Here is a 27,577-nt window from a genome sequence, read left to right on the forward strand (position 1 = left end):
GAACAGCTGGAGTGGAAACAATAGTTGTACTGCTTTCCAGCTGCTTCTCATTGCCCCTGTATATACACACAAATATGTATAGACCTAGGTGCATAAAATCTTTGTTCATATTTATGATACACAAAGAAAAAAAAACAGTCAATATCCTAGGAAATTACAAGAGAATATTTTAAAAATGTATCCTCAGTAAAAATCTGTTGAGGTTTCTAGTAACAAGAGTGCAGTCAGTCTCTCCATCCTTCACAAAAACAAAGATCCTTGAAACACAATGAAAAGATGCATATATGAAAGAAAATTTGCACAAGTTAAAAAAAAATCCATGAAGACAATATCCTTAATTAGTCTGACAAGACCTGTTTAGCTAGTATAAGAAACGTGACGTGTTATTAACTGTTTAACAGGCTGTAAAAAAAATTCTGCCAGGAGTTGCTTAAAAAACTAAACATAGCACATAATGTTTACCTGCCTGTATAGCAGTCTCAACCATCAATCAGTTGAACAGTTTCTTATGAAAACACAAATTACTCTAAAAAATCCCAGCTGATAATTACTATGATTTTTGACTTTGAATAATATCTTTTGGAAGCCATATTATGCACACAGCCCATGCAGCTTGAAGTTACATGGTTTTATGTTTTTATGTTAAAATACTAATTTATTTGTATTTTATGAACATGAGTTTATTCATTGTGTTTATGTATTGTTGTAAAACTTATACTTTCATCTTTCACAAGTCCTAAATACCAGAGTTGTGCAAGAGTTGTCAGTATAAACTGACATTTTTATTTTTAATTAAATTTCAAATCAAGCACATGAAAAAAACCTTTCACGTGAGTATGCAATATTACACTCTATCCACTGGAGGTCAGCAAACATTGTGGTGTTTAGTTCTGATGGAAAATGTGGTACAGAATTTTAGATTATAATCCTGTCTGTTTTATTAATATTATGACCTGCTTTTTAAATAAATAATTACAGTTTGGTATATGTGGTTATGAGAAGACTGGACTTGATGTTCAGACTGTAAATTCTTACCTTGTTTTCCAACAGGTGCATGAAAACTTTGACTTTCAAGATGAGGATGAATCAAAAATTCAGGACCAAACTTTGAAAGAATTGCTTTTTGAAGATACTTTTAATTTTCTCCTGTCTAACGAATCCTCGACAACCAGTTTCATAGAAGCTTTACAAAAAATATATGCATCAGCTGTGAGTAAGGTAGTTCATTCCACCTTTTGCTTATTATTAACTGTTTGAAAATATTTAATTCTAGATTGTATGCCTGTCTGAAATTTTGGTGCAAACTTATAGAATGAAGGATTTATTTAATCAAATGCAGGTTTTATTTAATCAAAACCTGTTACTGAATTTTGGGGAATAAAACAGTAATTATATTGAACAATCACATTTTGTTTTAATAAAAAATTGTCTCTCAAATTATATCATTCCCCAACGTACAGTATTTTAAGGATAGATTTTAACCTTTAACAAAGTAATTTCTCCACCATTTTTAGATGATCTTTTTAAATACACGTGTTTGTGTCGTTTCATAATCTGAGAAATAACTAACTCAGACAAGGAGATTCATGATCATCAGAATTCACTTATTTTCTACAACTCTGTGTCTTCCTCTGAATGAAAGTTCCAGTTACTTTTTTTTTTTTGCGTTTATAAGATCTGCATAAAGTTTACATTACGATTTCTAACAGGTGGGGATCTCCTGTAGTAGCATTTATTTCAGTCTGGTCACTTTTAAGGATGCATTTCTGAGGAACCACCTGCTTGCAAGACTTACAAGGACGAAATTAGCCATGCAACTTCTGCCTCTCAGACAGGTGTGGCTAAAACAGGATCATGGGTGCTAAATTAACGGCAGGATAAAGTAGGAAGCTGCAGACACGGGCACATATATGATATGATAACCTAAATCTACATTCCATAGGAGACCAGACCACATTTCAGTGTCTACTTCATTGTCTATACTTTATGCAGTCTCTTCTCATGGTAGTTTCTAAGGGTACTTTTCTACACAAAGCTAATGCACAGTCTGCTTTACTCCATACAAAGAAATGGGAAGAGCTATCAAAGAGCTGCCTTGACATGACTTTGGATGAGGTTAGGGCAAGTTGAGAGCTGCTATAGCCTGTTCCTTTGATCACCAAAAAGATTGGGGTCTAAAGAAAGCATGTTGCTTTCCATGTGATTTGACCAGAATATGCTGCCCTTTCCTTCATAGGATGGAACTTACCACAGAGAAGATGAGCAATGTTTGTCTTTAGAAGAGATAAATTCAATGATAACTTTCATAAAGGAGCTGAAGAGTCTTGGACAATTTGAGCTGGTAAAATGTCAGGGTTTTGTTGTATTGGATATGTATTTTTTTTGTAAATCTCTTAATATTTCTCTTTCATTGCCATTCTTTGCTGTCTCTGGCACATATATTAGGCTGGATGGATAGGAAAGGATATAGAAGTTATACTGATTTTATTTTGGAGGATTTTTGGAATTTAAATTAAAATAAATAAAACTGATAATTTGACTTCAGGATTCCTTGGAAAGGACAGCTAAAGCAGAAACAGAGACCAGAAAATAGAATGAAAGGAAAAGGATGAGCATTATGTAAATTACTAATGAGCTGGTAAGAAAATAGAATGGTAATGCAGCAAAGTGGTTGTGAGTGGAAGAACTGGAGACAATACAGCACTGAGATCGTGACCAGATAATAGATATAGATGAAAGAGTGACAAAAAAAAAAGTGTAATATATCATCTTCTTCACACTTCAAGAGAGTTTCATTTTGGTGAAGAATAGAGGTAGAGGAGTAACTGTCAGTGTCTCTGAATAGGTATGGCAGTTAATGGGGGAAATGAGTATTAGGGAAATAATAACCTGCAACTGGATCTATTGTTCAGAAAGTCTGCATAATATCAGGATTTCTTCTAGACCTCCTGGATGAGTATCAGGGTTGGAGACAGGTTGGACAGGCAAAGGAGTAAGACCTCCGTGTCAGTACTAGTAATCCTGATTTGCAAGGCTGAGCAAGACAATTACTTTCTACACATGTGGAGAGAGCATTAATGTATAATATATTAATATCTGCATACTCTATACACTGTCATCTGATGATTTCTCTCTTCTTTGCATTTTACAAATATTATAATATGTAGTCTCTAATCAGTGTCTCTCTTCTCAGCTTTTCCCTTCTGCTGCACCCCAGATTCAAACTTTACTGCGTGACCTCTATCACATGGTGGACCCAATGAGACAACTTGGTTCAGTCCTGACTGTGCATTGGTTGCTTTCCAGTTTACTTGAACAATTCCAGTCCATGACTAAAGAGGCACAAATGAATCCTTCAGAATGGTAAGATAGCTATAATATGAAATGTTGAGGGTAGTTTCTCAAATTATATTAACTGCAACAGATCCAGTGAGCATCATAAAACTTAATACTTCAGTAGATGTAGTGGATTTACAACACTTGAGATGAAGGTCCATCATCCCATTGTGGAGCAATGCCAGCCATTCTGGCATTAGAGATGTAGTTAGGTTTTTACATAGGACAGGTTTTTTTTCTTTGGTTCTGTTTCTAGTACATGTATGTCATACTTCTTTACTAACTACAATTGTATCTGATTTTGCAAACAACGGCTTGGGAGCAGAGGCTCATTAGACAATGTGTATGCTTCATTCCAGTAAGTCTAAAGTTAAATGTGTAAATGACATTATTTTGTATGTTTTGCTTGGAGAACACCATAGTGACTACATAAGGCATCTGTAAGATTTCTTAAATTTTGATTTTGTTCCTCATTAAATTGGGTGTGGCTTTTGGCAAGTCAGTAGTCAGCTGCATCTTTGTTTGCTTAGCTATAAAGTGGAGCTTATACATTACCACCATGCTGGGTAACTGTTTATTGGTGTTTTGAACATACATAGTTCCATGAATGTGCTAAGTATTATTGTTGCTACTGCCAACCACTCCATGAAAACTAACTCAAAGATGCAGCTGTTTGCATTCATGTGTAAGCCCTTGCCCTTTTGCCAAAATATTTAGGTTTGCATATCAAAGCATACCAGCCTTTAGCAGCTTTCTGTTCTAATCTAAGCAGTGCCACTCTCTCACTTTGAGCAAGGCCCTGGGCCTCTTTTGTTTTTCTTCAAGCTGAACATTATGGTGTATGTATAAATATGTAGAAGTACCATGACCTTTCCCCAGGGCATAGGCCAATCTGCTTCTTTGCACTGTATTTTTCTGCAATGGCTAAGCTAATAATGCCATTCTGTCCATTCAGTGTGTAAAAGAACATTTGTTTTGACATTGCAAAATCATAATCTTCCACTCCTATAGCTACATGCATGTGGTGGTGAAGCATATGTCAGATGTGCATGTAATTATACTTAATTACAAGAAAGAGCTTAGTAGAGTTTACTCCCCAAATAGTTCAGGTAAGCATTCTCTCCAAGCTTTGATGAATCTTTTTTTTGAGATTCCCAGATTTGATGAGTTTTTATATCAGAACAATTTTCCTGAATTTCTTCGGTTAGGGTCAGGTTGTTTTGTTGATGCATTTAACAGTTCCTATTTCTCTGATTATGCAAACTTGTTATTTCCATTTACAAAATTCAGTGATTTTTCACAGCTGACTGTCCAACCAGACAAGACACTTATGGGAAAAATAATGACTTCTGACTTTGGTCTTGTGCAGTTATTCTGTTCACTGATCATGAGTACACAGGGTGAAGAAAGAATTTAAAGGTCTAGTTTTCTTAACCCGTTTCATCTACATGACTAGTATTGAAACCTTAAATGGTATTAGCGATCTCTCTGAATTCCTTTCACAGGAGAAGCAAGAAGAACTCTAGAAACTCATCTCAAACTATAATGAAATGGTTACATCCTAGGTGAGAATGACCATCTCAGATGTATTGGTATAACATAAAAAGTTCTTTAAATATGAGGGAGTGGTACTACCCAAGGTGCACTATGATCAGTTTTCTGCATTGTTTGTGGACTGTTTTTCAACTCTGCACAGTTTCAACTTGTGATATGACTAAGATCATTACTGTCTTTTAGAATAGGGCCTATGAAGTATTGCAGCAAGTATGTTTGGACAGCAGGGTAGCATGGTAGGATCAGATTACTGAGAAAAGCTAACCCCTCTGTATTTGCAGAAGACAGAAGCCTAAGCACATCAATAAAGTTGCAAATGCTTCAATGAAATCAACTGATATATTTGGGAAAGTGCTACTAGCCTCTTGTGTGTGGGGCCAAAATAGAAGCAGCAGCCTGGAAATTGAATTTGGGTTGGAAATACTTTCTTGGAGTTTAACGACGTCATCACCTGGGCAGTTTGAGGAACAAACATGGTTTGGCCTGTGGGGCAGAGGAAAACAACAGCAAGGAAGTCTGGATAAGATCTGCAATGGGAGAAATGAGAGACAGAGAAGGAGGAAAGTTGGGATTAAGTGCAAGGAAATCAATCCCATTCTTCAGTCTGCTCTTTTGTATTTCTTTGGAAGATCAGCACAAGATACTTCATTTGGTGAACTGTATGCCTAATGGAAACTCTGTAACTGAGGCCATGCAAACACTACAAAACAGAGAGCTCACATTGCTGGTTAATCAAATTGAAAAAAATTGCTAGTGATCATGTCTCACAAAATTACCTCCTGTGGCTTCTCATTTTCAAGAGACCTAGAAAACATTATCTAAAGAAATAAAATTCATAACTCTGCTGAATACTGAAATATCAATTTTTTTCTTTATGACCTATTAAGAATTGCACCATCCACAAGTAACACATGCACTGGAGACCACAAAAGTGACTACATTTTTTCCTTTTTTATCTACCTTTTGAAAAATCCCTGTGTAGATTCACACGCATGTTGTCACCTAGGGTACCGAACATACAGTCATTAGTTTCATTAGCTCTAATAGGCAATGTGTATCTCTCTGCTTGATAGCTCCTCCAAGATAATAAATAAGAGGCCACTCATAAAGGTGAAGGTTCTTTCTCGGGTAACAGTGTATGAAGAAAAGGACTCTGCAGAGTCCAGGATCTCAGCCACTGCTTGCCTGAAGAAGAGCTTTTGTAACGGCATCGTCCCTCAGTCTGCTGACTACAAGGAGGTTGGACAAAGGAGTACTTGATGGTGATGATGATTAAAAAGCCCAGTTTTCAGCAGAGATAAATCATAGAACCATTTAGATTGGAAAAGACCTTTAAGATACTGAGTCCAGCAGTTAACCTAGCACTGCCAAGTCCACCACAAAACCATGGCCATAAGTGCCACATCTACTAATCTTTTAAATATCTCCAGGGATGGTGACTCAACCACTTCCCTGAGCAGCCTGTTCCAGTGCTTGACAACCCTTTTGGTGAATATTTTTTTCTTAATACCCAATCTAAACTTCCCCTGGTGCAACTTGAGACTGTTTCCTCTTGTACTATCACTTGTTACCTGGGAGAAGAGACCAGTACCCACCTTGATACAACTTCCCCTCAGATATCTGTAGAGAGTGATGTCTCCTCTGAGCCTCCTTTTCTCCAGGTTAAAAAACCCCAGTTCCCTCAGCTGCTTCTCATAAAACTTGCTCTCCAGACCCTTCACCAGCTTCACTGCTCTTCTTTGAACATGCTTCAGGGCCTCAATGTCTTTCTTGTAGTGAGAGTCACTGAGCACAGGGTTTGAGGTGTGGCCTTACCTGCAGGGGGACAAGTTTCCTAGTCTTGCTGGCCACACTGTAATGTAAGTGTCTTTCTGTAAATATAGAATTCTGAGTATCTAGCTGTAATAACACTTCTAAATATTACAGTTCAATACCCTGCTGTAATTAGATAGAGCAGTTATATGGCTCTTAATGTTGCCTGATAATAATTGCAATCTCCTTACAAGTTGATATGTACAGGTCATGCGATTTTCCCAATGACTGGAAAAAGCCTAATATAACCCCCATTTTCAAGAAGGTGAAAATGGATGACCCAGGGAATTACAGACCAGTTAGTCTGGCAAAATCTTGGAGCAGATTGTCCTGGAAGGCATGTTAAGGCACATGAAAATCAACAAGGTGCTTGGTGACAGCCAGCATGGCTTCACTAAGGGGAAATCCTGCCTGACCAATTTGGTGGCCTTCTATGATGGGGCTACAGAACTGATGGACAGGTGTAGAGCAGTTGATGTCATCTACCTGGACTTGTGCAAAGTGTTCAACACTGTCCCACACGACATCCTTGTCTCTAAATTGGAGAGACATCAATTTGATGGATGGACCACTCGGTGGATAAAGAACTGGCTGGATGGCCGCACACAAAGAGTTGTGGTCAATGGCTCAATGTCCAGCTGGAGACCAGTAATGAGTGGTGTCACTCAGGGATTGGTGTTGGGACCGGTCTTGTTTAACATCTTTGTTGGTGACATGGACAGTGGGATTGAGTGTGCCCTCAGCAAGTTTGCCAGTGACACCAAGCTGTGTGGTTCGGTTGATATGCCGGAGGGAAGGAATGCCATCCAGTGGGACCTTGACACGCTTGTGAGGTGGGCTGATGCCAACGTCATGAAGTTTAACCATGCCAAGTGCAAGGTCCTCCACCTGGGTTGGAGCAATCCCAGGCACAGCTACAGGTTGGGCAGAGAAGAGATTCAGAGCAGCCCTGCAGAGAAGGACTTGGGGGTGTTGGTTGATGGGAAAATGAACATGAGCCAGCTTCAGTGTATCCTGGGCTGCATCAAAAGAAGCGTGACCAGCAGGTCAAAGGAGGTGATCCTGCCCCTCTATTCTGCTCTCGTGAGACCTCACCTGGAGTACTGTGTGCAGTTCTGGTGTCCTTGACATAAAAAGGACATGGAACTGTTGGAACAAGTCCAGAAGAGGGCCACGAGGATGATCAGGGGACTGGAGCACCTCCCGTATGAAGACAGGCTGAGAAAGTTGGGGCTGTTCAGCTTGGAGAAGAGAAGGCTGCATGGAGACCTCATAGCAGCCTTCCAGTATCTGAAGGGAGCCTGTAGGGATGCTGGGGAGGGACTCTTTATTAGGGACTGTAGTGATAGGACAAGGGGTAATGCGTTAAAACTCAAAGAGGGGAAGTTTAGATTGGATATAAGGAAGAAGTTCTTTACTGTGAGTGGTGAGGCACTGGAACAGGTTGCCCAAACAGGTGTTAAACGCTCCACCCCTGGTGGTGTTCAAGGCCAGGTTGGACAGAGCCTTGGGTAGCATGGTTTAGTGTGAGGAGTCCCTGCCCATGGCAGGGGGGTTGGAACTAGATGGTCTTAAGGTCCTTTCTAACCCTAACTATTCTATGTTTCTATGATTGCTTTGGGATGCAGGACCTTCCAATGTGGTACGCACTGCTGCACTCCTGAGATGTCCTCTGCCTAAACCAAAGTCTGGCATTTCATAGAATTAAGACATCTTGTTTTCACCTTAAAAGAGGGTTTGGGACTGGGCAAGCAAAAAGGAACAGCAAGGAGAAAACATATTTGACAGGTTTTAGCCATTACCCCCTTGGCAAGCACAAAGAGGGGTGTAAAATGGCTTGTAACTTGGAAAAATACCCTCTTTAATAGCTTGTTAATTTTCTCCTTTGAAGTAGGTCATGAATGTGCATGAAATTAGGGTGGTGTCTAGATACTGTAAGTTCAAAATTACATTTTCATGCACACACAGAGACACAGAGACACAGCTGCTTCTTTCCTTATTGAGATAATGCAGAAATCTCTGTTTTATTATTGGACAGTTTACCTTTTACCATGGTTGACCTCACTGTTGCTTTCAGCAGCTCCTGTTGAAACATTAGTGATGGCTGATTACAGAACAATATTGCCATCTCATTCCTTGGCACAGTGACTTTCAAAATGCAAAATGTATGGGCAGTGGTATCCAGGAAGAAGCCGCTTTATGAGAACTTCTACACACTGAGAGGAAAACATGTGGAATCTTGAAGAAATACTAATGAACCTCTGAAAAGGTCTTATCAGCCAGAGGTCCAGTAGATGGATTGGAAAGAAGCCATTTTTTTTTCACTGAGGAATTATATTTATACACTGGATGCTGATCATGTGATTTGTTTTGAATTAGTAAACAAATTAAAACACATAGATGTTCAATTATATGAATTCATGCTAACATCACCTTGACACAGGCCTTCCCTTCTGTTTAGTTCTTTTTGAACAAAGTTGAACTTTAAACTCAGATATATAAAAACCACCCCCATTCCAAACATTATACAAACAGTTAAGAGATATGGCTTGAGTTATTTTATTCTTGGCTATGTCCACTCTTTCTTCCCCTAGAAATTTGTGTTTTGTAATTTATTTCTGGTTTTCTTTTTCATGTGATATGCTACCATTTATTACGGAATGTGTGTTTTCTATCATTTGGGTAATATAGCTAATGCTGAGAAATGACTCCAGGAGGTTCAACTTTCCATTGAGAATGTTAAAATATTATGGGACCTGGGATGCCATATAGAAATTTTTGAAAAATGTTCTATGGTTTATGTTAATTGCATTCATATAGAAGTATGTTTGCTATTGGCAGGAATTCTTCTCAAGAAAATGCAAGTCCTAAGCAGAATGTTCCTTCTGATTTCAGGAAGAATCATGATGGTAAGGGATCAGAGTAAGGTCTGTTATATATGGTATGTTCTTCCTATTTGTGCTACTTCTGATAATGTATTTGATTTAGATTACATTGTGTTGCATTTTAGATGAAAGTTCTTGGCTTACTACATATAGAAGACCAGTTTCTTCCTTACTGGTGTAAATTACTCTGCTGAGCCTATGAGCAATGTTCAAGTCTAAAATGGAGAAAAGAATAAAAGAAATAAAAAGCGTGAAAGTACACTGTATTTTTTGTTATTAACACAATGAGAGTGCCTTCTCCAATAGGATTTTGAATCAGGCTCAGAGCAGAAAATTATTAATTGTTTCTGCTTCTATTTCAGCATTGCATTATTCCAGTAAGACTAAAGAAAGACAATGCAGTTATGGTAAGTCAGGGTCTTTCTAGACCACTAAGGGGGAAGAAGAGTGATTACTTGAACAAACTTCTTGGGGGAGGGGTTTCTGCATGAAAGGGGTGAATGCAATGCCTGTGGGCTGTTATATATATATATATATATAAAAGAAAAAAAAGGATTCTTAAGTAGCAAGAATGTTTATGAAACACTCAATAATTGTACTATTATGTTAAATAAGCCTCAAGCATAAAATTAAACATTGCTATGTGTGCATGTTAATGTGAGTATTCCATCATTCATTGATCCCTTGCCTCACTTCAATAGACTTTTGCCCCCTTATTTCCAAGAATTTTAGCATACATTTTTTTGTTGTGGAATGATCTTTAAACTTGTATGGAGTTTAATATCAGCCTTGTATAAGGTCAGTTTTCAGCTCAGTGGTGGAGTTTTAAAGAGCTGCTTAAGAGATGAAGACTTTTTCTAAAATACCTGCTTGTAGGAATATTTAAAGGGTATTTAAGGATGCTTAAAGCTTAGAAGTGTATTTGTCTTTGGTGGGAGCAATGTGTTCTTCTGCCTTCCTCACTGACACATGATCTGAGCGGTTGCTTTATAAATGCAAAACAACTGCAGAAAGACTTTTCTACCCATTGAGCCCTATTTCACCTCTGTTGCTCATCTCATGGTGCCTCCAGGAATTCCTCAGTGTCAGTCAGAGGCCAGAAATGCTCCTGGACAGGCTGACTGTCCTCACCATTCCAATTCCATGATATTTTATTTTGAAAATGCCACAATTAGTTGTATTTAGAAAATTCCTCCTATTTTTTAAGCTAGTAGTGAGACAACCTTTCTAGGAAAGGCATAGAGGATCTGGAGAACTCTTTATACTCACCTATAGAATTTTTTAAAATACCTTTTGTGTCAATTTATGAACCTCCATTCCCCTACAAGTCTAACCTCAATTCTGCTTTTCCACTGGAATAGCTTCCTTTACATTTTAATCCCTGCAAGAGAGTGCTGAAATTGCCCTGTTGCACTTCTCAAGGCAGATATTTCAAGGTAGAAAAGGCCCTCATAGAACTGCTTGCACCATTTATGCCCCTTCTAAGCTGTATTTTAAACCACAAGATTTTTTGGATGTTAAAGAGTTTCTTGGCTGGAAAGTACTGGCTGAAGTACTCAGCTTTAAACCTGTACTAGAGAATATATGTGAAAAGCAACTTTTGAATGTGTAATTATGCTGTAAATTGGAATCCAATAGGTTGGATTAAAATATTTGTCATAAGTCGGTAGCTAGCAAATAATTATTCTCATGAGTCATTTGGCAAAGACTACAAAATAAAGGATACATTTGAGCAAATAGGATTTGATTGTGGAGGTTTCATACACAGGGAAGGAGCTGGAATTTGTTGATTTAGGAATTTTAATAAAACTTTCTTCCAGCTGTACTGCAAATGACCCCATGGGTCTAGATATCTCCATGTGACTTGTTCTCATGAGCATTAGGAATATGTCTAAGTTATTTTGATTATTATTGGCAATTGAACATGTACATAAACCCTGTACACAGGCTGGTACCTAAGTAGGTTATGAATTTTGGCCTGACTCTTCAAGTTTCAGTTAACCAACTGGAGCCAAGATCTCCCAGACTTAATCCTTGCATTTTCAAAGCTTACTAAGACTTTGAGTTTTGTGACTTTGGCTGGAGTCATTGGGCACTGAATGATTAAAATCCCTCCAAGCTCTAAAAGCTTCTATGAAATGCCAATAGAAAATCCATTAAGAACTTGCAGCAGGATTATCAGTATCAGAATGACCAGGCATTAAAAATCTTGTCACTGTATATGTTATCAATCTGCCAGAAGCTGCGTGTTACTTAAAAATGTTCATACATTTCACAGTTTTTTCTTTGATGCCTTCTTGGAACAGATAAAGATACCCTATCTCATATCAGGCAGATCTTCACCAGTCCACAGCTGGACCTGAATCCTCAATTTAACCCAAAGATCAAAGAATACTATGCAGAAGTCCCATTTGACATGGTGACGGTGAAGATAGGAGCAGAACCTTCTAACTGTCAATGCAAAGTACATCTTGACGAGAAGAAAGGGCCAAGGTATGAGTGACAAAATATGAGTGTAAATGATAAAAGTGTCCTTAACCTTGGAAATACATCAAAATATTACAGAATTGTTTTATGTTTCCTTCATGAGCTTCATTGCCCTTCTCTAGACACACTCCGGCACCTCAGTGTCTTTCTTGTAGTGAGTGGCCCAGAACTTAACACGCTATTCAAGACACAGCCTCACCAGTACTGAGTGCAGGGGGCAGTCACTTCCCTAGTCCTGTTGGCTACACTACTTCTGGTACAAGACAGGATGCTATTGGCCTTTTTGGCCAACTGGGCACAAGCTGGCTCACATTCAGCTGGCTATTGACCAACACCCCCTGTCTTTTTCCAGCAGGCAGCTTTCTAACCACTCTTCCCTAAGCCTATATCATTGCATGGGGTTGTTGTGACCCAAGTGCAGGTTCTGGAACTGAGCCTTTTTGAAATTCATACAGTTGGCCTTGTCCCGTTGATCCATCCTGTCCAGATCCCTCTCTAGGGCCTTTCTACCCTTAAGCAGATCAACACACCTGCCCAACTTGATGTCATCTACAAACTTACTGAGGGTGCACTCGACCCACTCATCCAAATCATTGGTAAAGATATTAAACAGAGCTGGCCCCAGTACTGAGCCCTGGGGAACACCACTTATGACTGGCATCAAGTGGATTTAACTCCATTCACCACCAGTTTTGGAGCCTGGCCATCCAGCCAGATTTTTACCCAACAAAGAGTACACCCATCTAATCCATGCACAGACAGTTTCTCCAGGAGAATGCTCTAGGAAAGAATCAAAGGCTTTACTAAAGTCCAGATAAACAACTTCAATAGCCTTTCCCTCTTCTACTAAGTGGGTCAGCTTGTCATCAGCAATAGTGCCAATTTATCTGATCTTTTAGAACAGTATAAAGCTAGAAGACAGGGTAGAGAGCAAAGTCATCACTAAACATCAGATTTGAGCACTGAAACACAATCATCCATGATGTTTAATTGCTACTCTGATCCCTGGCACAGTTTTGTCTTTCCCAACCATCTCTCTCACAGACAGCATGTGCCAAGGACAATCCCAATAGGTATTTTGGGCATGACTTGGTTTTGGATGTTGGGAGGGACAAAGAGGGTTTATTTATCTGGGTCAGGTAACTCAGAACTAGACAACTGTCCTATTTACATGCTAGCCATTAGTGAGTGGATGAAAGGGAGAGAAGGGACAATAATGCACTTGGGAGGAAGAATCCTTAACCATTACAGAGCTAGCTTTGCTTCATGGCATGAAGGGCTTATGCAATGCACTGTGTTTTGACTGACTATGAAGCAGATGCTTTGACCTAGAATGTCTGCTATTAACCAGACTGGATGGTTGTTACTGATCTAATGCCTAATATGCTTTCTGTATTTTCTAAAGGAAATGAGTCTTGATTTATCAATTCAAAAGAAGCTCCCATAAAATTCTTCCACCCAGCTTTAGTGTTTTAATGTTAACTGCCTTGGCAGTCAACATGGATACATGTGAAAAAAAACTTACTTCCTTGTAGAAGGAAAATAGAATAGCAATATGTCATTTACATTGAAAAGTAAATATGCAGGTTCTGTGTCTTTCAGCATTTCTTATTTTCCTTCATTCACAGATTCCATGTCAGAATTGTTGAAATTGACATTGTTACCACTAAGTTTCACTACTGGTGTTCAGTTTTCCTGAAAGAAATGTAAATTGTGACAAATCTTATTTTACACTGTTTTTTATTAAAAATCATATGTATTTTGAAAGAAAAAGAAAATGTTAGAAATAGAAACCTCAAGGAGCAAGTAAATTTTCTCTGCCATATAAAAAGCAGTGTAAATCTTTTGTATCTTTAGTGTTCCACTCCTTTCCTGTTTTGCCTTCCAGCATTGCTAACTACCCCCTTGGCCTTGGATTGAACAAAGTCATTGTTCTTGTAACAGATGATTCGCAGCCCAGCCCTCAGGTTGTGAGCAGCTACAAAATCACAATATATCGAGAGGACCGCCCTAGTCTGCCTTTGTTTGATGACTACATGATGTGTGGGTTTGTGCAGGTATTGTCTCTATATTTTTTTGCTGTGCAAATTAATAGTGAATTTAACTGGTTTCTGTTCATCCAGTGGGATACATTAACGTACATGGGCCAAAGTTGGTGTAGAGTAAGTTTCGGTGACATTAAAATCTGACTTCTAAATGCTATAAATTTATGAAATACAGCATTTACATAACATTCTGTATATAAAAAGTAAATCTGGCGTAAATACCTTTAACAGTTACTATGTATTTGAGAGCTCCAGATTAATTAATCCTTACTTTGGTCAGCAAACCTTACTCATCAGAGAGCTGTTGTTTGCTTGTGAGAAAACAGTCCCCCTGTACCGTGCAGTGGGCAGAGTGCAGTTTTCCTAACTATCTATCTATGGCATTGGAGCCATCGAAATCCTTTTACCAGGAAAGTTATTTATTATGACAGTGTATTTATCAGTGTTCAAGACAAATGCTGCTAGATAATTTATGAATGAAATGTGTTTATTCTAGAAGACCAAAAAACAGTGGAAAAAAAACATTGATGATTCCTTAGGAAGGGATGATTGTTGCTTACATCACATTTATCCAAATATAAGTTCGGGAATGCAAATAAATGACTCCTAACAAATAACAGTCCTTAGGAAACAGTGGGACTCTTGGATGAAAAAATGGGAGCCGAATCTGAATTAGACACAGAATTGGAAGAAAGATAATGACAGAAAGGAACAGTGAAGCTTTCTGTTCATGAAACTATGGTGTCATTTTTTGCAAGACAGAAAACCTGGGACACACTGAAGCAGTGCTGTTTAGATTACAGAGTTTGAGCACTAAACTTTGGTACTTGATATGGTGGGCAAAGATAAGCCAGTTGACTCAAAGAGGGAAGTGACATGGTAAATCATAATCAAAGGCTTTTGTCTATGGAATTTTAGGCAGATTAAAAGGTTTGGTGAATTAAAAGGCAGATTAAATGTGCTCCTATTATTAGAGCATCAGGATGAATATATTTCATCACAATTAATTCTGCAACCAGGAAGTGGATTTTTAAAACCATAGTGTTGAAACTGTCATTCATGTTCATGTCAAATGTCTAATTTACCTTCTTTGTGAGGATCTTTGTGTATCAATACATCCTTCTTGTAAACTTTATGTCCCTACTCTGTTTTCTTTCTGTATACTACAAAAGAGGTTGGGAGACCAGGGCGGGAGAAGGCAGAGCATTTTATGTGTTGGGACAGATCAAGAGGCATTTTTTTTCTTTAGGAGAAATAAGAACTGGGGCTTTAAAACAGGAGCCAAAGAGATTATAAATGTTGATAGGAAATTGTATGTTGACAATAATTATCTCAACCTGCAAATCAGAACTGTCAGATAAAATGCATGTAGTAGTCATGGCCTACTGACTGCTGATCCGCATATCTGATTATGGTGCTGTCTAGCTATTCTCTTATACTAATCTTACAAAAGGTCAAGGACTGTCTTCTTGCTCTTTGTACTGGTTCAGCACCAGATGTAGTAGTTGCTACAGTAAAACAAAAATAAACAAATTAATACCTAAGATTTCATTTCAGGTATTTCAATTAGTATGAAAAGGAGAGCAACAATAGGTTGAGCTGGAGCTACATTACTAGGAGAACACAGTGCCTGGAAAGATGTGAGGAAAGTTCCTCTTGTTGCCTCATTTGGAGCATGTGTCTGGGCGTAGGAACAGGAATTCAACCTCATACATATCCTCCCACACTAGAGTTTACACTGTTGTTAATGTTTTATGATAGTATTTATGAGACTGAGTATGAATCTTTTGAAGCACTGCAAAGGCAAGGAGATCTAGAATGATAAAAATGAAAAGTGTTTTAGAAGTTTCTTTTGGTTGAGCTTAGTTTTCTGCCCATATGTGAATAACTGCTCCCTACTTAATATAATTGTTCAGAGCAAGGGAGGACTTCGGGAGTTTAGAGTAAAAATGAGATGAAAAGCATTCTTGTGGTATCTAATGAGGGCTGTGAAGATACAGTATGAGATTCTAAAACTTTTTTTTTAGATATATAAAGGCAAACTTATCAGAGTGCATTTAAAAAACAAACAAAGGCTGGAGCTAGAGATAGCAATGGCATTCTAGCATATTCAAAAGCCTGCGTCCCCCCCCCCCCCCCCCCCCCCCCTTTTCCCTACTTGCTAGAACAGAATTTTGCTCATTATGATGTTTTTTATCAATACAAAACTCATGTCTTAAATACTTAAATAGCATCATTACATTCTGGTTTTCATACCAAAGAACATTATGGACTTTTGCAGGGTCAGTTAATACACCCTGATCAATAGCATGAAAGCTTATTCTCTTAACAACAAGACACCTGTTTTAGGAGCTAAAGGATAAATACAGCATGAACTGATTGAGTCTGCTTTGGGCACTTGACTAGGCACAACTGGGATCACACATGGGGAGAGAAAGGTCACTGACAGTGGTGTGGTCTTTCTCACAGAAGGCTTCAGTGAAAATTCTAATCGAGTGACTTTTTTCCTGACTTTCTTTCATGTTTAATCCCATTAGGATATTCAGGTTTCACTGCAAGATGATATTATAAGGAAGGTTACAATAAAAAGACAGAGTGTGGGATGTTGTTTCCAGTCTTCTAACAATTCTCATGCAGTTGAATAATCCTGGATTAATTTCAAGGCTATGGAGTTAAGTAGTGTGTCATTCCAAACCTTGCAGCTTCTAAAAGGGGAAAAAATATTGTCTTCTCAGCTTTTTGATATCAGTTATAATATCCTCGTTACAATCAAATTAGTAGGCATCACCTGTGTAGGCATCAAAAATTAGTAGGCATCAACTGTGGTGTAACCTTAGCACCTTCAGCAGCTTTGGCTGCTTTTTATTGTGTGTTCTGTATTTTGACAGTATTGCTTGGGCTGCAAATGGAGAGGTTGTTGGTTTGTGCTTTAACTTGATTTTGCACAGTTGTTGACAATATTCAAATTAAATGTCCTTGAAAGAAGTGCATTTCATTATCACCTGTGAAGCTGTGATACCAAGATAGGCAGAACACAAAGCAAGCAGAAAAAACAATGGGCTCTTAAGACTGGGGTATCAGGATTGCCATCACGTGAAAGATCCCAGACTATGTACACACTGTCATAAAGGAAAAAATATTTTATTCATTCTTGCACTGCCCATTATCTTAAAAATGCAAACATTTATCTATGTCTCACTTGAAATGTGTGGATGCTACCTCTTTGATTGTTAATCTTTGCAATCATGGAAAGCAACTGTGCTTAGAGAACCTTGTTTGGCACTATGAACTTTTGTACCCATACTGTCCTTGCTGCCACATGTTTTATGGTGTTTTTTTGTTGGAGTTTTGGTGTATTTTTTGTTGTTTTTTTTGTTTCTTTTTTGCTTTAGTAATACAGTCATTTATTTGCTTTTGCACTTGCAATATGAGTGATGAGCTAGTATGAGCTAATATTATACTTTATAGCCATATCATTATCTTTGTGCATTTGCACAAAATGTGAAAAGGCTCTTTCCAGAATAGTGCAGTGCAGTGGGCTGATGCTTTGGCTGTTCTACAGGTTTCTCGGCTCTGAGAGAACAGACTTACAGGAGAACAGCTTTAAAAACTTCCTTAAATTTTATAGGACACCTTATTCTTAAGTCCTATTCTTCCTTATGTTTTTATTAACTGTTTCATCGTATTCATTTCCTAGATAACATAAGAAGTCCAACAGAGCTGATAATGAGATATGATAATGAGATACTGGTATAGCATTGCTGACTGTGTAATGCAGCTGGCAACAAGATATCAGCAACAAGATGTTGATTTCTCTTTCTGTCTACTAAACTTCCATGGATGAAAAAACAAGATCTAGGCCTAATATCATAACTATATTTAACTTTATCTTAGTCTTTGAAAGGTAAAGATAAAAAGCCCTTTAGAAAGGAAGAATTTAAAAAAAAAAAAGTAATTTCTTTTGTTATGTAAGATATGAGAATACTTTTTTTTCAGCTCAAGTTATGAGTTTCCCAAGGAAAATAAAATGTTCTTACTTAATTTTAAACTGTTTACTGTTACAGTTACACCTTTCAGACCAGACAGTACAAGTAAAACTTCTGAATTAAAGAAACATGAATTCATACTTTGCCTAGTGCTTTCATGCAGAGATTGCGAAGAACCTTGCAATTATTAAATAATGTCCATAAAATAAAAGGAAATGAGAAAAGCTTAGGAGAGAAACAAAGAATTTTTCCTGTAGTAGGACAGGCTGGAAGCACATTAGTCTCTTCTGTATTTCCCACCCATCTCTTCTATCCTTAGGGCACTGCAGATGCCATGTACAGACTCTCAGGCTTTGCAGGGCTTGTTGTAGCAGCAGCTAATATTTTTGCTAGTTCTGGGTTTGACTTGCTTGAAAACACAGAGAAAGTGCATCTCTGGAACTGAATATACAGCCTAATTATATCAGCAACCAGACTGTATCTTATTTGCAAAGTTAGCTCATATCCCTGTCAAGGAATAAAAGAATATCCGTGTAGGAGCAATCATGCATTCTTTAGCCTTCTCAGATCTAGAATTGGCAAGAATTTTATTCAGTTGTTTTGAATTTTTCAGAAAGCAACAGAAAATGCCACAAACTCAAAGAAAAAAAATAAAAAGTAGGTTGAGTCAAATTGTTTGAGTTTTTATTTTTATTTTTTTAAGCTTTCTGATTATGGAAAAAAAAAGATAAGCATATGCTTTCTTCAAAAGAAGATGTTTTGACTCAAAGAGTGTTACTTGATGAACGAGATTAAAATTCTAAATTTATATTGGCACAGCTGTTAAGCTAAAGATTTTAGCTATTGTGCAGTGCAGAATACTAACTGTTTTCAAGGAGGGAGTGGCTGGGACAGGCAAAAAGCCCACTCATTGTTAGATCTGAAATACTCAACCCTCTACTCTAAATTTTCTTCAGAAATACTGGTGACAGCATAATATGACAGTCATGTTTTCCAGGACCAATGCCAACTTAAGCGTCCCTTTCCCTGCCCTCAGCTATGCATGAATTAGATGGAAAAACATTTTTTTTAAAGGGACTAGTTTCTAGGATAAAGTTCCTAGCTTCTCTGTGTGAGCACGAATGAAGGGGTAGGTGCAGGGGCAGGAGTGAGCAGCTGGGCACAGAATAGTGGCTGTGGGTGCTGCTTAAGGCAACTTTTGCTTTCTTCATAAAATAAATTCACATTGAGATTTAAAGCTCCTGAAAGTGAATATATATAGCTGTGCAGGAAGAAACAAGAGACCTGGTTTCAAATGAGGAGGAGCTTCATGCAGAAATTGTAGAAGTGAAAACACACAGAAGGTTAGAAGTACACTTGTACTAGAAGTACATGCATATTATTTAACAGATTAAATATTAAATAGATTAAATAAATTATTAAATAAAGTGTTAACTATTTGGGTTTGCAACCCACTCCCCAGGACAGAAAAAACAATGTTCACCTAACCTCGAGGAGCAATTACATAGCAAACTGAATACATTGTTAAATTGGAGGAATTTCAGATGAAAGCCACAAAACTATTAGAGAGCTAGTACAGCAAGACTGCCATTAAAAGGAAGGTGAGGGCTTATATATTCAATTGCTGTATGTCAGCACAGTTCAACTTATTTCAGGTGAGCAATTTCAAATTACACTGGTGGAGTACCTGTCCTGACAGAAACTTACAGCTAAATTCTCTTCCATTATATATGCTAGACAAAGGTAGTGAGTGAATTCACTTGCGTAAAACTTTTGGTATTGTTCATATTTTTCCTAAATATTCTTAGTCAAACAACAGCTCAGGAAAATCTAAAAACTATTTGAAAGGGTTTTAGAGTATTTAAAGATCAAGGGACCATGGGATAGTCCTAATTCACTGTGAGGATAAAATTAATGAGCACCTAAATGACAGTAAAACTTGGTGCTTCTAAAAAGTATAGGTATATGAAGATACAGAAATTAAAGGTGTAAATAATAAATGCATTGAGCTACTTTGCAAGTAGAAAGTCATGTTCTGTTTATATCTCAGAACAAAATATTTTGTAGAATCAGCATATTCTGTTTTGTCAACATCTATACCACTGGAGGAAAAAGGCTTGCCATGTTTTAATTATAACAAGACTTTCATGATGATTTAAAGCATTGCTTTGTAGATGAATCAGAGGAACAATTAATCATTGTGATGGATCTTCTTTACGTGTATGCTGTTCTGTGCTGAACTTCTTTTGGATCTCAGCATCAGAAATGTGGCTGTTAGGATGGATAATCATGATCAGCAGCCAGTATCTGCTACTTTAAGGAAAGGTCTCAAAAACTCAACAGAGCATAGATCTTTCCTTTGGGGTAATTGATGTAACACTGTTGGTTTTTTTCCTAGAAATCAAACACTGACTTCTTTCACCTACACTGTTGACCTCATACATAGTCTGCACTATGATCTGATAAACATGGATTCCCGTAATCACTGTTCAGTCAGATATCTGCCAAGCTCTACCAGGCAATGGAGACAAAATAGGCACAAGGTGGGAAGAACCAACAGAAGAATGAGTTTGGCTCTGCTTCTGCTTAGGTATCTCTTTCTCTAAGCATGGAATGCAAATTTGCTTTATAGTTTTGTCCTATATCTCCAGTAGGCTGTGCCTGATTAAGACTATCATCATACTCCAGCATTTTGGGGATGCCACATTCCAGAGCTCAAACTTTGAGTCTCAACTCCACATTGGGTCCAGCTGCTTGGACAAAAGCATGTAGTCTTCTGGCTTACTGCATTTTGCTTACACTCCTGATTTTATATCAATTGTGCTTAGTCTTCTTTATATAGCTAGGTTTCCTGTTTAACATGTGATGGAAGATTAATACCAGATACCCTCCAGGAAATGCCTCCAGTAGTATTAGGCAGAAACTGAAGAGAGAGGATGTTTCCATGCAGTGGCTACATTTGTCATTATTATGATGCTTTGTACACGGGAAATGGGGTGTGTTACAAAGATCACTGACAGATAACTTGCCACCAGTGCTTTGAGACAATCCATGTGCTGCTGATTCAGCAATTCAACAATTTTAAGCCAATAATGATTGAGGTTACACAAAAAAAAAACCAGTTTTGTTCATGATCTTTAGCCAGAGGAGGTATTAGTTTGCTATAATAATTAGACCCTGAAGAAAGAGAGAATGCTTTAGGCAGCTTTCTGGCTTAGCTTTTCCTCTGCTCCCTTTCCTTGGGCAGCACTCTTAGTTAACAAATTCTTAAACCAGGAATGATCTCTCTCTTCATCACCACTGGATTTACTGACACCAGCCAGTGTTGTCTGTAGCACCTCCTACCTCAGCAAAGGAAAATTTAGTATCTCCTCCTCTTCCTTTCCCTCTTTTGTGTGTTTGCAGCTTAGCACAGTCTTATTAGGAACATAACACCATCTTAGACTCAGTTAGTTGACTCCTGACGTGAATGGTTATTTTGCTATTATCCTGCCACACAAAAATGTCGTTAGTCTATCATTACATGAGGAGCAAAACCATAAAAAACCTCAGTGAACTGACAGAGTGATTCCATTCTTTTGTGTATTCAGGCTGTTCTCCCCCTTCATACAATTACTAATGTCATCCCATGAGTGTGCATGGCACATTAAGGACACAGAAGATAAAGATCAACCTGGAAACTAGCCAAGCAGGAACTCACAGTTGCATGACTGAAATATGACAGGGAGTCAAATTCTGACCCATATGTTTGCAACTAGTGAGCAAGATCCCACTAGTGGTGGTGGGGTGATATGACTGGACATTTCAGCCTGATAGATGCCTTGCTTCCTAGGATGGGGAGATGCTGAGACAGGTACAGTGCTGTGGATACAGATTCTGTAAAAACAGTGCTATCTCTGAGCCCATAAAGAACTGCTAGTACAGACTGGACCAGACCTATTTTTTTCTGGTTCCTTGCCTTTAACTACAGGATTGAAATGTGGTTTTAAACAATAGCAATGAACCATTGTGGGTGGCTGTGAAAGGAGAGAGACACCAGTAAATGTTGGGTAGACAATTCAGCTCTTGAGAGAACATTGTACTCTGGAAAAGCTTATCAGAGAAGCTGGTTTTATATAATTTTTGTAAGCTAGGGAGTTTTGTTTGTGCTAAGTTATCAGGCAATTATCCCATACAATTAGGATAGATTTTCACTTATGCTCCTTTTTTGCTCTTATTTTGAATGATTTCAGTATAATACAGGCCCAGTAACATCACTGGAATCAATTACGTTTTGCTAGAGAACTGGTAGCAGTAGTTTCTGCAGAAGATTCCAAGTAGCACAGATATTTTTGTGCTCATTCTTGTTTCCTATCCCTGCCCTCCATGATTCCTCCATGCACTTCTGCACAGCTTAGGCAGGAGGGGTACAGTTGGATGGACTGGTTGTAAGAACCCTTTAGGGAAAAGGGAGAGTACATGCTGGAATTGTCTCAGCCTGAGGCCAGCTGAGAGGCTGAGTGCTTGGGGCTGCGTGCTGCTGACCCAGCATGACAACCACAGAAAGGTTTCTTCCTTCTGACTGCCCCTGCCTGGGGGAGGGCACCACTGGAGCCAGAGCCTGGGCAGGCAGAGGCAGCTCCTACCATGCAGCCCTGAGTTGGGTGCTCTTGAGGCATACCCTGTGTACGGAATTATCACTTCATGAAGGCCCCTGAGATCTTTGGAGAGGAACAGGTAATGTACTTGGTCACCTTCCAGCAGCTGTTGTTTCTCAATCACCATGATGGGCCAAGCTTTTGCTTTCAGGCTTTGGTTGCCGACATTAACTGTGATCAATTAGGGAGGCAGGATGTAGCCAATTATTATTCCCTGCTTCCATTTCCAACTGTGCAATATCAGGATATAAGAATTAACCACCCAGCAAAGTGCAAAGCCTTATAAGTCTTTGGATGAGCCAAAGTATGAGAAGTGCAAAGTATGAGTTAATCTGTTCTCATTTATGAGCTCCAGGAAGTGCAATGACATGTTTAAAGGTGTAAAAATAGAAGGGGGTGGAGAGGAAGAAAAGTTCATCTGAAGTTTCTAAAGCCTTGCTGAAATATTTAGCTTATGTTGTATGTAAATAGCTGTCAGTGTTTGCATTCTGTCAGTGTACCTGATTCATGGCAAGAAAGCTCATTAATTAGAAATAAGTTGTACTGTATGACAGCAAATGAAGTGTTACAACCATGGTCAGCCTGCCAGTTTATAAGTCACTGACAAATCAGTACATGCATATGGGCAAAGTATTTGCCACAGATATGTTGCACATGAATCTGTTTTGGTTTATAAATGGCCATTGCAGTTTGTACTGGCGCAAAAGTTACTGTTCTAAGGTTAAACTTCAGTAGCTTTGTGTGACACACCAGGTCTCCGTGGTGCCCCAGTTGCATTTTTTTGTGAATGGTAGAGCTGGTTAAATTGCTGACAATGACAGTAGAGGGCTGTGGAGCTACTTGTGCCGACTGTGAGTGAGCTGGTGCAAAACAAACACAGGGAACAAAGTGCCATTGCTGCCTGGCACCCAGGGCAGTCCAGCTCCACGCTGACGTGGTGTGTCATGGTTTCTATTACCTGAGCTTACTCTGCCTGCAAGAGGTTTTGTCATTCTCACAGACACATCATGACGGGTGCATGGTAAAACTGTCTAGAGACAAGCTGAGGTCAAACAAAAGTTGTATGTTGCTTAGTTCACAGTTGTGCAAGTAAACCTCGGATCTTCAGTTCTGAGACTCTTCAATCAGACTGTCATTTGGATTTAGTCACAGCTTCTATCCCCATTTTGTCATGTGTAAAAGAAGAGAAAAATACCCTTAATTCAAGACCTTTGAACAGGGAAAAGACTCCGGCAGGGGGATTGGACTAGATGATCTTTCGAGGTCCCTTCCAATCTCTAACATACTGTGATACTGTGTGAAAAGACTCCCATTGGCTTCCATGTACTTTCCATCTGACCTAACGACTTATTTTGTTAACATGTATTGTCAAAAATGAGTATACAGAAAAGAAAGTATGCCTACTATCACATCTCCAGAAATAATAATAGCTGTGTTTTGAACATCTCAGCTTTTGATTCTAGTGGAAATTTTGGTGACATTTTGCCATTAGGAACCTGTATTGTGGAGTAGAAGGTATAGCTTGTTATGATGATACAAGGGGAAGACTAATGAGTCATAGTTATGACTCCCCAACTCTTCATGGTAATTTGTCTGGTCTTTTAATGATAATCTTATAATTCTGATTTGGTAAAATAAAAGCAGAAAGGGTAGTTCTGCAAGTCAACCATATGGTACAATAGAACAATGGAGATTGAAGTGATTTATTGCTGCATTGCATAAAGGCTATCACCTCTTCCAGCTATATGCTCACAATGCATATTTGAAATTCAAATCATTCTCCCTGTTCATTATGTTGGTAAAGAGGATGTGACATGACTGAAATCCTATTGTGGGTTTCATGATCTGGCATAGAGGTTTGACCATTTTTGTTTTATAGTGAAAGAGCCAAAGATGCTGTGGCACCAAGAGTGAGTAACTTACTCAGGCTGCTATACTGAATCTGGGAAATGGAATAATCCCATGCCTCTGAATATGTGAAACAAAATTGAGACCTGAAGGTGTTATGGCAAAGTCCTCACATTCTGGGCCTGTCCCAGATAAAGTGGAAAATTTGGTCACCCTTATTTATATGATTGAGAAATGGTGTGCTTCGTGGACTGGAAAATTACAGAAAATATAGAAGCTAATTCATGTCTCTCTCTAACATCAGTGAGAAGTAGTTGCACCTAGATGACAGAGCAATAGACATTTTGTAGTTTCATCTATGAAAACCTGGAGAAAGTCAGAAAACAACTTCCTTTCTCAAAGTTCAAAAGGCAAATAAGGAAATCAGTGTTCTTGATTATTTTACTTTGTTTCTCAGTAGTTTCTTCTGGTAGAATGCTCTTAATTGAGATCCAAACCAGAAAGTTGTCTAACTTCTTAGCTAGTTAGTCAGATTCTTTTCTGTATACAGATATAAATACATGAAATGGTTTTTACTGTTTTAAGGAGTGCTAATATTGGCTGATGTTGGCCTAAGTAAGACACTGAAAGCTTATTGCATGACTAATCACAGTTTAATTGTTCTGATTTTGTGTTTATTTAACAACTTGATAAAGAGCAGTAAAATGAATCATCGAGAAGTATTTCCTATGCAAGATGAGTCTAACACCTGAAAGCTGAAGGACAAGCTTCTGTCAAAGTCAGGAAGACAATCACCCACTGGTCTTGTTCCTTTTTGAATCAAGGTAGATATAAAACACAACCACCAATATAAAATAAAAAAGAGGCTCAGATTTTATGCACTTTGCTTTGCATCTTCACTAAGAAAAGTAGGTTCACAGTATATATCCATGGCTTTTTCTGTAGCTGTAAAACTGTCTGTATCCTACAGAGAACTGTTATTCTCTCTACAGTTTGTGTTTCATAGCTTAAATCCAGGGCATTTGCTATTGACATTTCAATTACTTTATTATTTTCAGTACCCCTCATACACTGCTCTCAAATTCATCAGAAAATGTGAAATAGCCTGTTGAATTTTCCCCTTGATGATACCACAATGGATGTGAAAGAAGAGCCTTCAGCCTGAGGCTTCCTAAGTGTTAACAGATCATGAAAATTGGCAACAACTGTTGTGCAGAGAATCATAATCTGTAAAAGGAGGGCCAGTAATTCCACACTGATGAGAAGAGAGTGCTTGGTGTTTGAGCTGTGGTCACATTTACCTTTCAAGTCGTTTGGGCCTCCATGACACACTTTGTGGGAGAAGAAAGCTAATGCAGCTGCCTTTGAAAATCAGTCAGTATGACCCAGCCCCTCAGGGAGGCAGGCAAAGGCAGATATGTACTGAGACACACAATCCTTGCTGATTAACAGTGAAAGCTGGTAAAGTTACTCTCTAAGCCTGTCTGGCCCATCAGCTCCAGAAATGTAATTTAGATGATTATCTGCATGCCCATTAAACCTTGTGACCCATCACTAGTCTGTTTGAAGTTTGCCTGCTTAAACTTGCTAATAGCAAGAATAGAAGGATTAACTCAGAGGTCATGAAATAAGAGAGCAGCAAAGAAGATGACAAAAGAGCAGAGGAAAACTTCCTACTGCATGTATTTGGTAAGGGGAAAGAACTACAGTACCATGATAATCTCAGCAGATACTGTTACTTTACCAAGCAAACATTCTGGAATTCAGGCCATTAAATACTTTATTTGTGTATGGGCTTTCAATATATTTTGTTTATCTTACAAATAAAATGTGCTACCCACATGATGAATGTTGTCAAGTTAAGTGTTTACAGAACACGATGCAACACATCGTAAAAGAGCATGGAACGACTGATGTGTAAGTGTTTCTGATTTTGCTCAGGGTTACTGTATGCAGATACAAACAAGGAAGCACTTAATTTAAATAAGTCACATCACAGTAGTCACAGTCAGGTCAGAATGAAGGCCAGCCTTGTTCCCTTTAGGGTAAGAACCTCCAGCCATTACAGGTGCTTGTGAATTTAAAGATTATCAATTAAAAGTTTACCCAGTGAATCTGGTTTTTTAGTTAGTCAAATTTAAACACATTTAAACATTTACAATGATCTTCATAAATTAGTCATAGGATATTGCAATAAAAATGGTGACTGGTTAAAACTAAGTTTGTAGAAAAAAGGTGGGATTCATTGCAGAAAACAGAATGGAACACCTGAGTACCTCAGTAAGGGTATCCCAGGCATCTGACTAGTTACTGGAAGAAAATGACCTTGAACTTTAAATTTCTTTACCTACTTTTGCATATAGTACCATCCTTGGAGTGAATCCTTGCCCTCTAGCTAGACACCATCAACCTATTTGCTGAAAAACATTGCTTGGGGGCATATTTCACTCCATTTCAAAGAAGGCAAAACCATTTCACTAGTGCTATGTCTGGATCCCAAGATTTTGCAGTATGAAATCTCTTTATAATGAATTATTGAGGTCTACCTTGCAATATTTTTAGTATATTTATTTATTTATGTGGTTTTCGTTGATATAATTAATAAATACAGTTCTGTTTCCCATTTTATTATGTTGATTCAAGCATATTTTCCAGCTGGAGTCTCTGTACATCTCAGACTCCTTTCATTTACATGCACAGCTCTGTATGAAAGAGACAACAATATGCTAATGGAGAAAAAAATAGAACAGTATTCAATACTGGGCCAGTTCATTTTAGAACATGAGACATTTAGGAGTTTTTTTCAGTGTTTTTAGTACTTTTTTTTTTTTTTAATGGCTAATACTGGAAACTCAGATGCTTGCTACTCTGAAACTTATGGCTGTATTTGTAACAAAATGCATCAATTTTAAAATTTCACTGTAAGCATTACACTGAAGTTGCCTTGCACCTTAGTTAAAAGTATTCAGCATTATTGTCACCCTTAG

At 38.2% G+C, this 27,577-nt stretch overlaps 1 protein-coding gene across 3 annotated transcripts in view; it reads left to right on the forward strand.

The window, feature by feature from the left end:
- CPED1 (cadherin like and PC-esterase domain containing 1) overlaps positions 1-27,577 on the forward strand; it is a 153,522-nt gene that overhangs the window by 66,755 nt on the left and 59,190 nt on the right. For 2 of the 3 annotated variants that reach the window (XM_057412195.1, XM_057412197.1), the window contains exons 10-17: positions 1,051-1,218; positions 2,237-2,341; positions 3,194-3,363; positions 4,842-4,901; positions 9,544-9,611; positions 9,950-9,994; positions 11,894-12,080; positions 13,963-14,131. In XM_057412195.1, coding sequence (XP_057268178.1) covers positions 1,051-1,218; positions 2,237-2,341; positions 3,194-3,363; positions 4,842-4,901; positions 9,544-9,611; positions 9,950-9,994; positions 11,894-12,080; positions 13,963-14,131 — 972 coding nt within the window. The remainder of the gene's footprint in view (positions 1-1,050; positions 1,219-2,236; positions 2,342-3,193; positions 3,364-4,841; positions 4,902-9,543; positions 9,612-9,949; positions 9,995-11,893; positions 12,081-13,962; positions 14,132-27,577) is intronic. The other variant, XM_057412198.1, reaches the window with a different exon arrangement.

The sequence above is a fragment of the Pezoporus wallicus genome, unplaced genomic scaffold (assembly GCF_028554395.1).
Source record: "Pezoporus wallicus isolate ANWC-B61680 ecotype Strahan unplaced genomic scaffold, APGP_CSIRO_Pwel_v1 contig_3858, whole genome shotgun sequence".
Lineage (NCBI taxonomy): Eukaryota > Metazoa > Chordata > Aves > Psittaciformes > Psittacidae > Pezoporus > Pezoporus wallicus.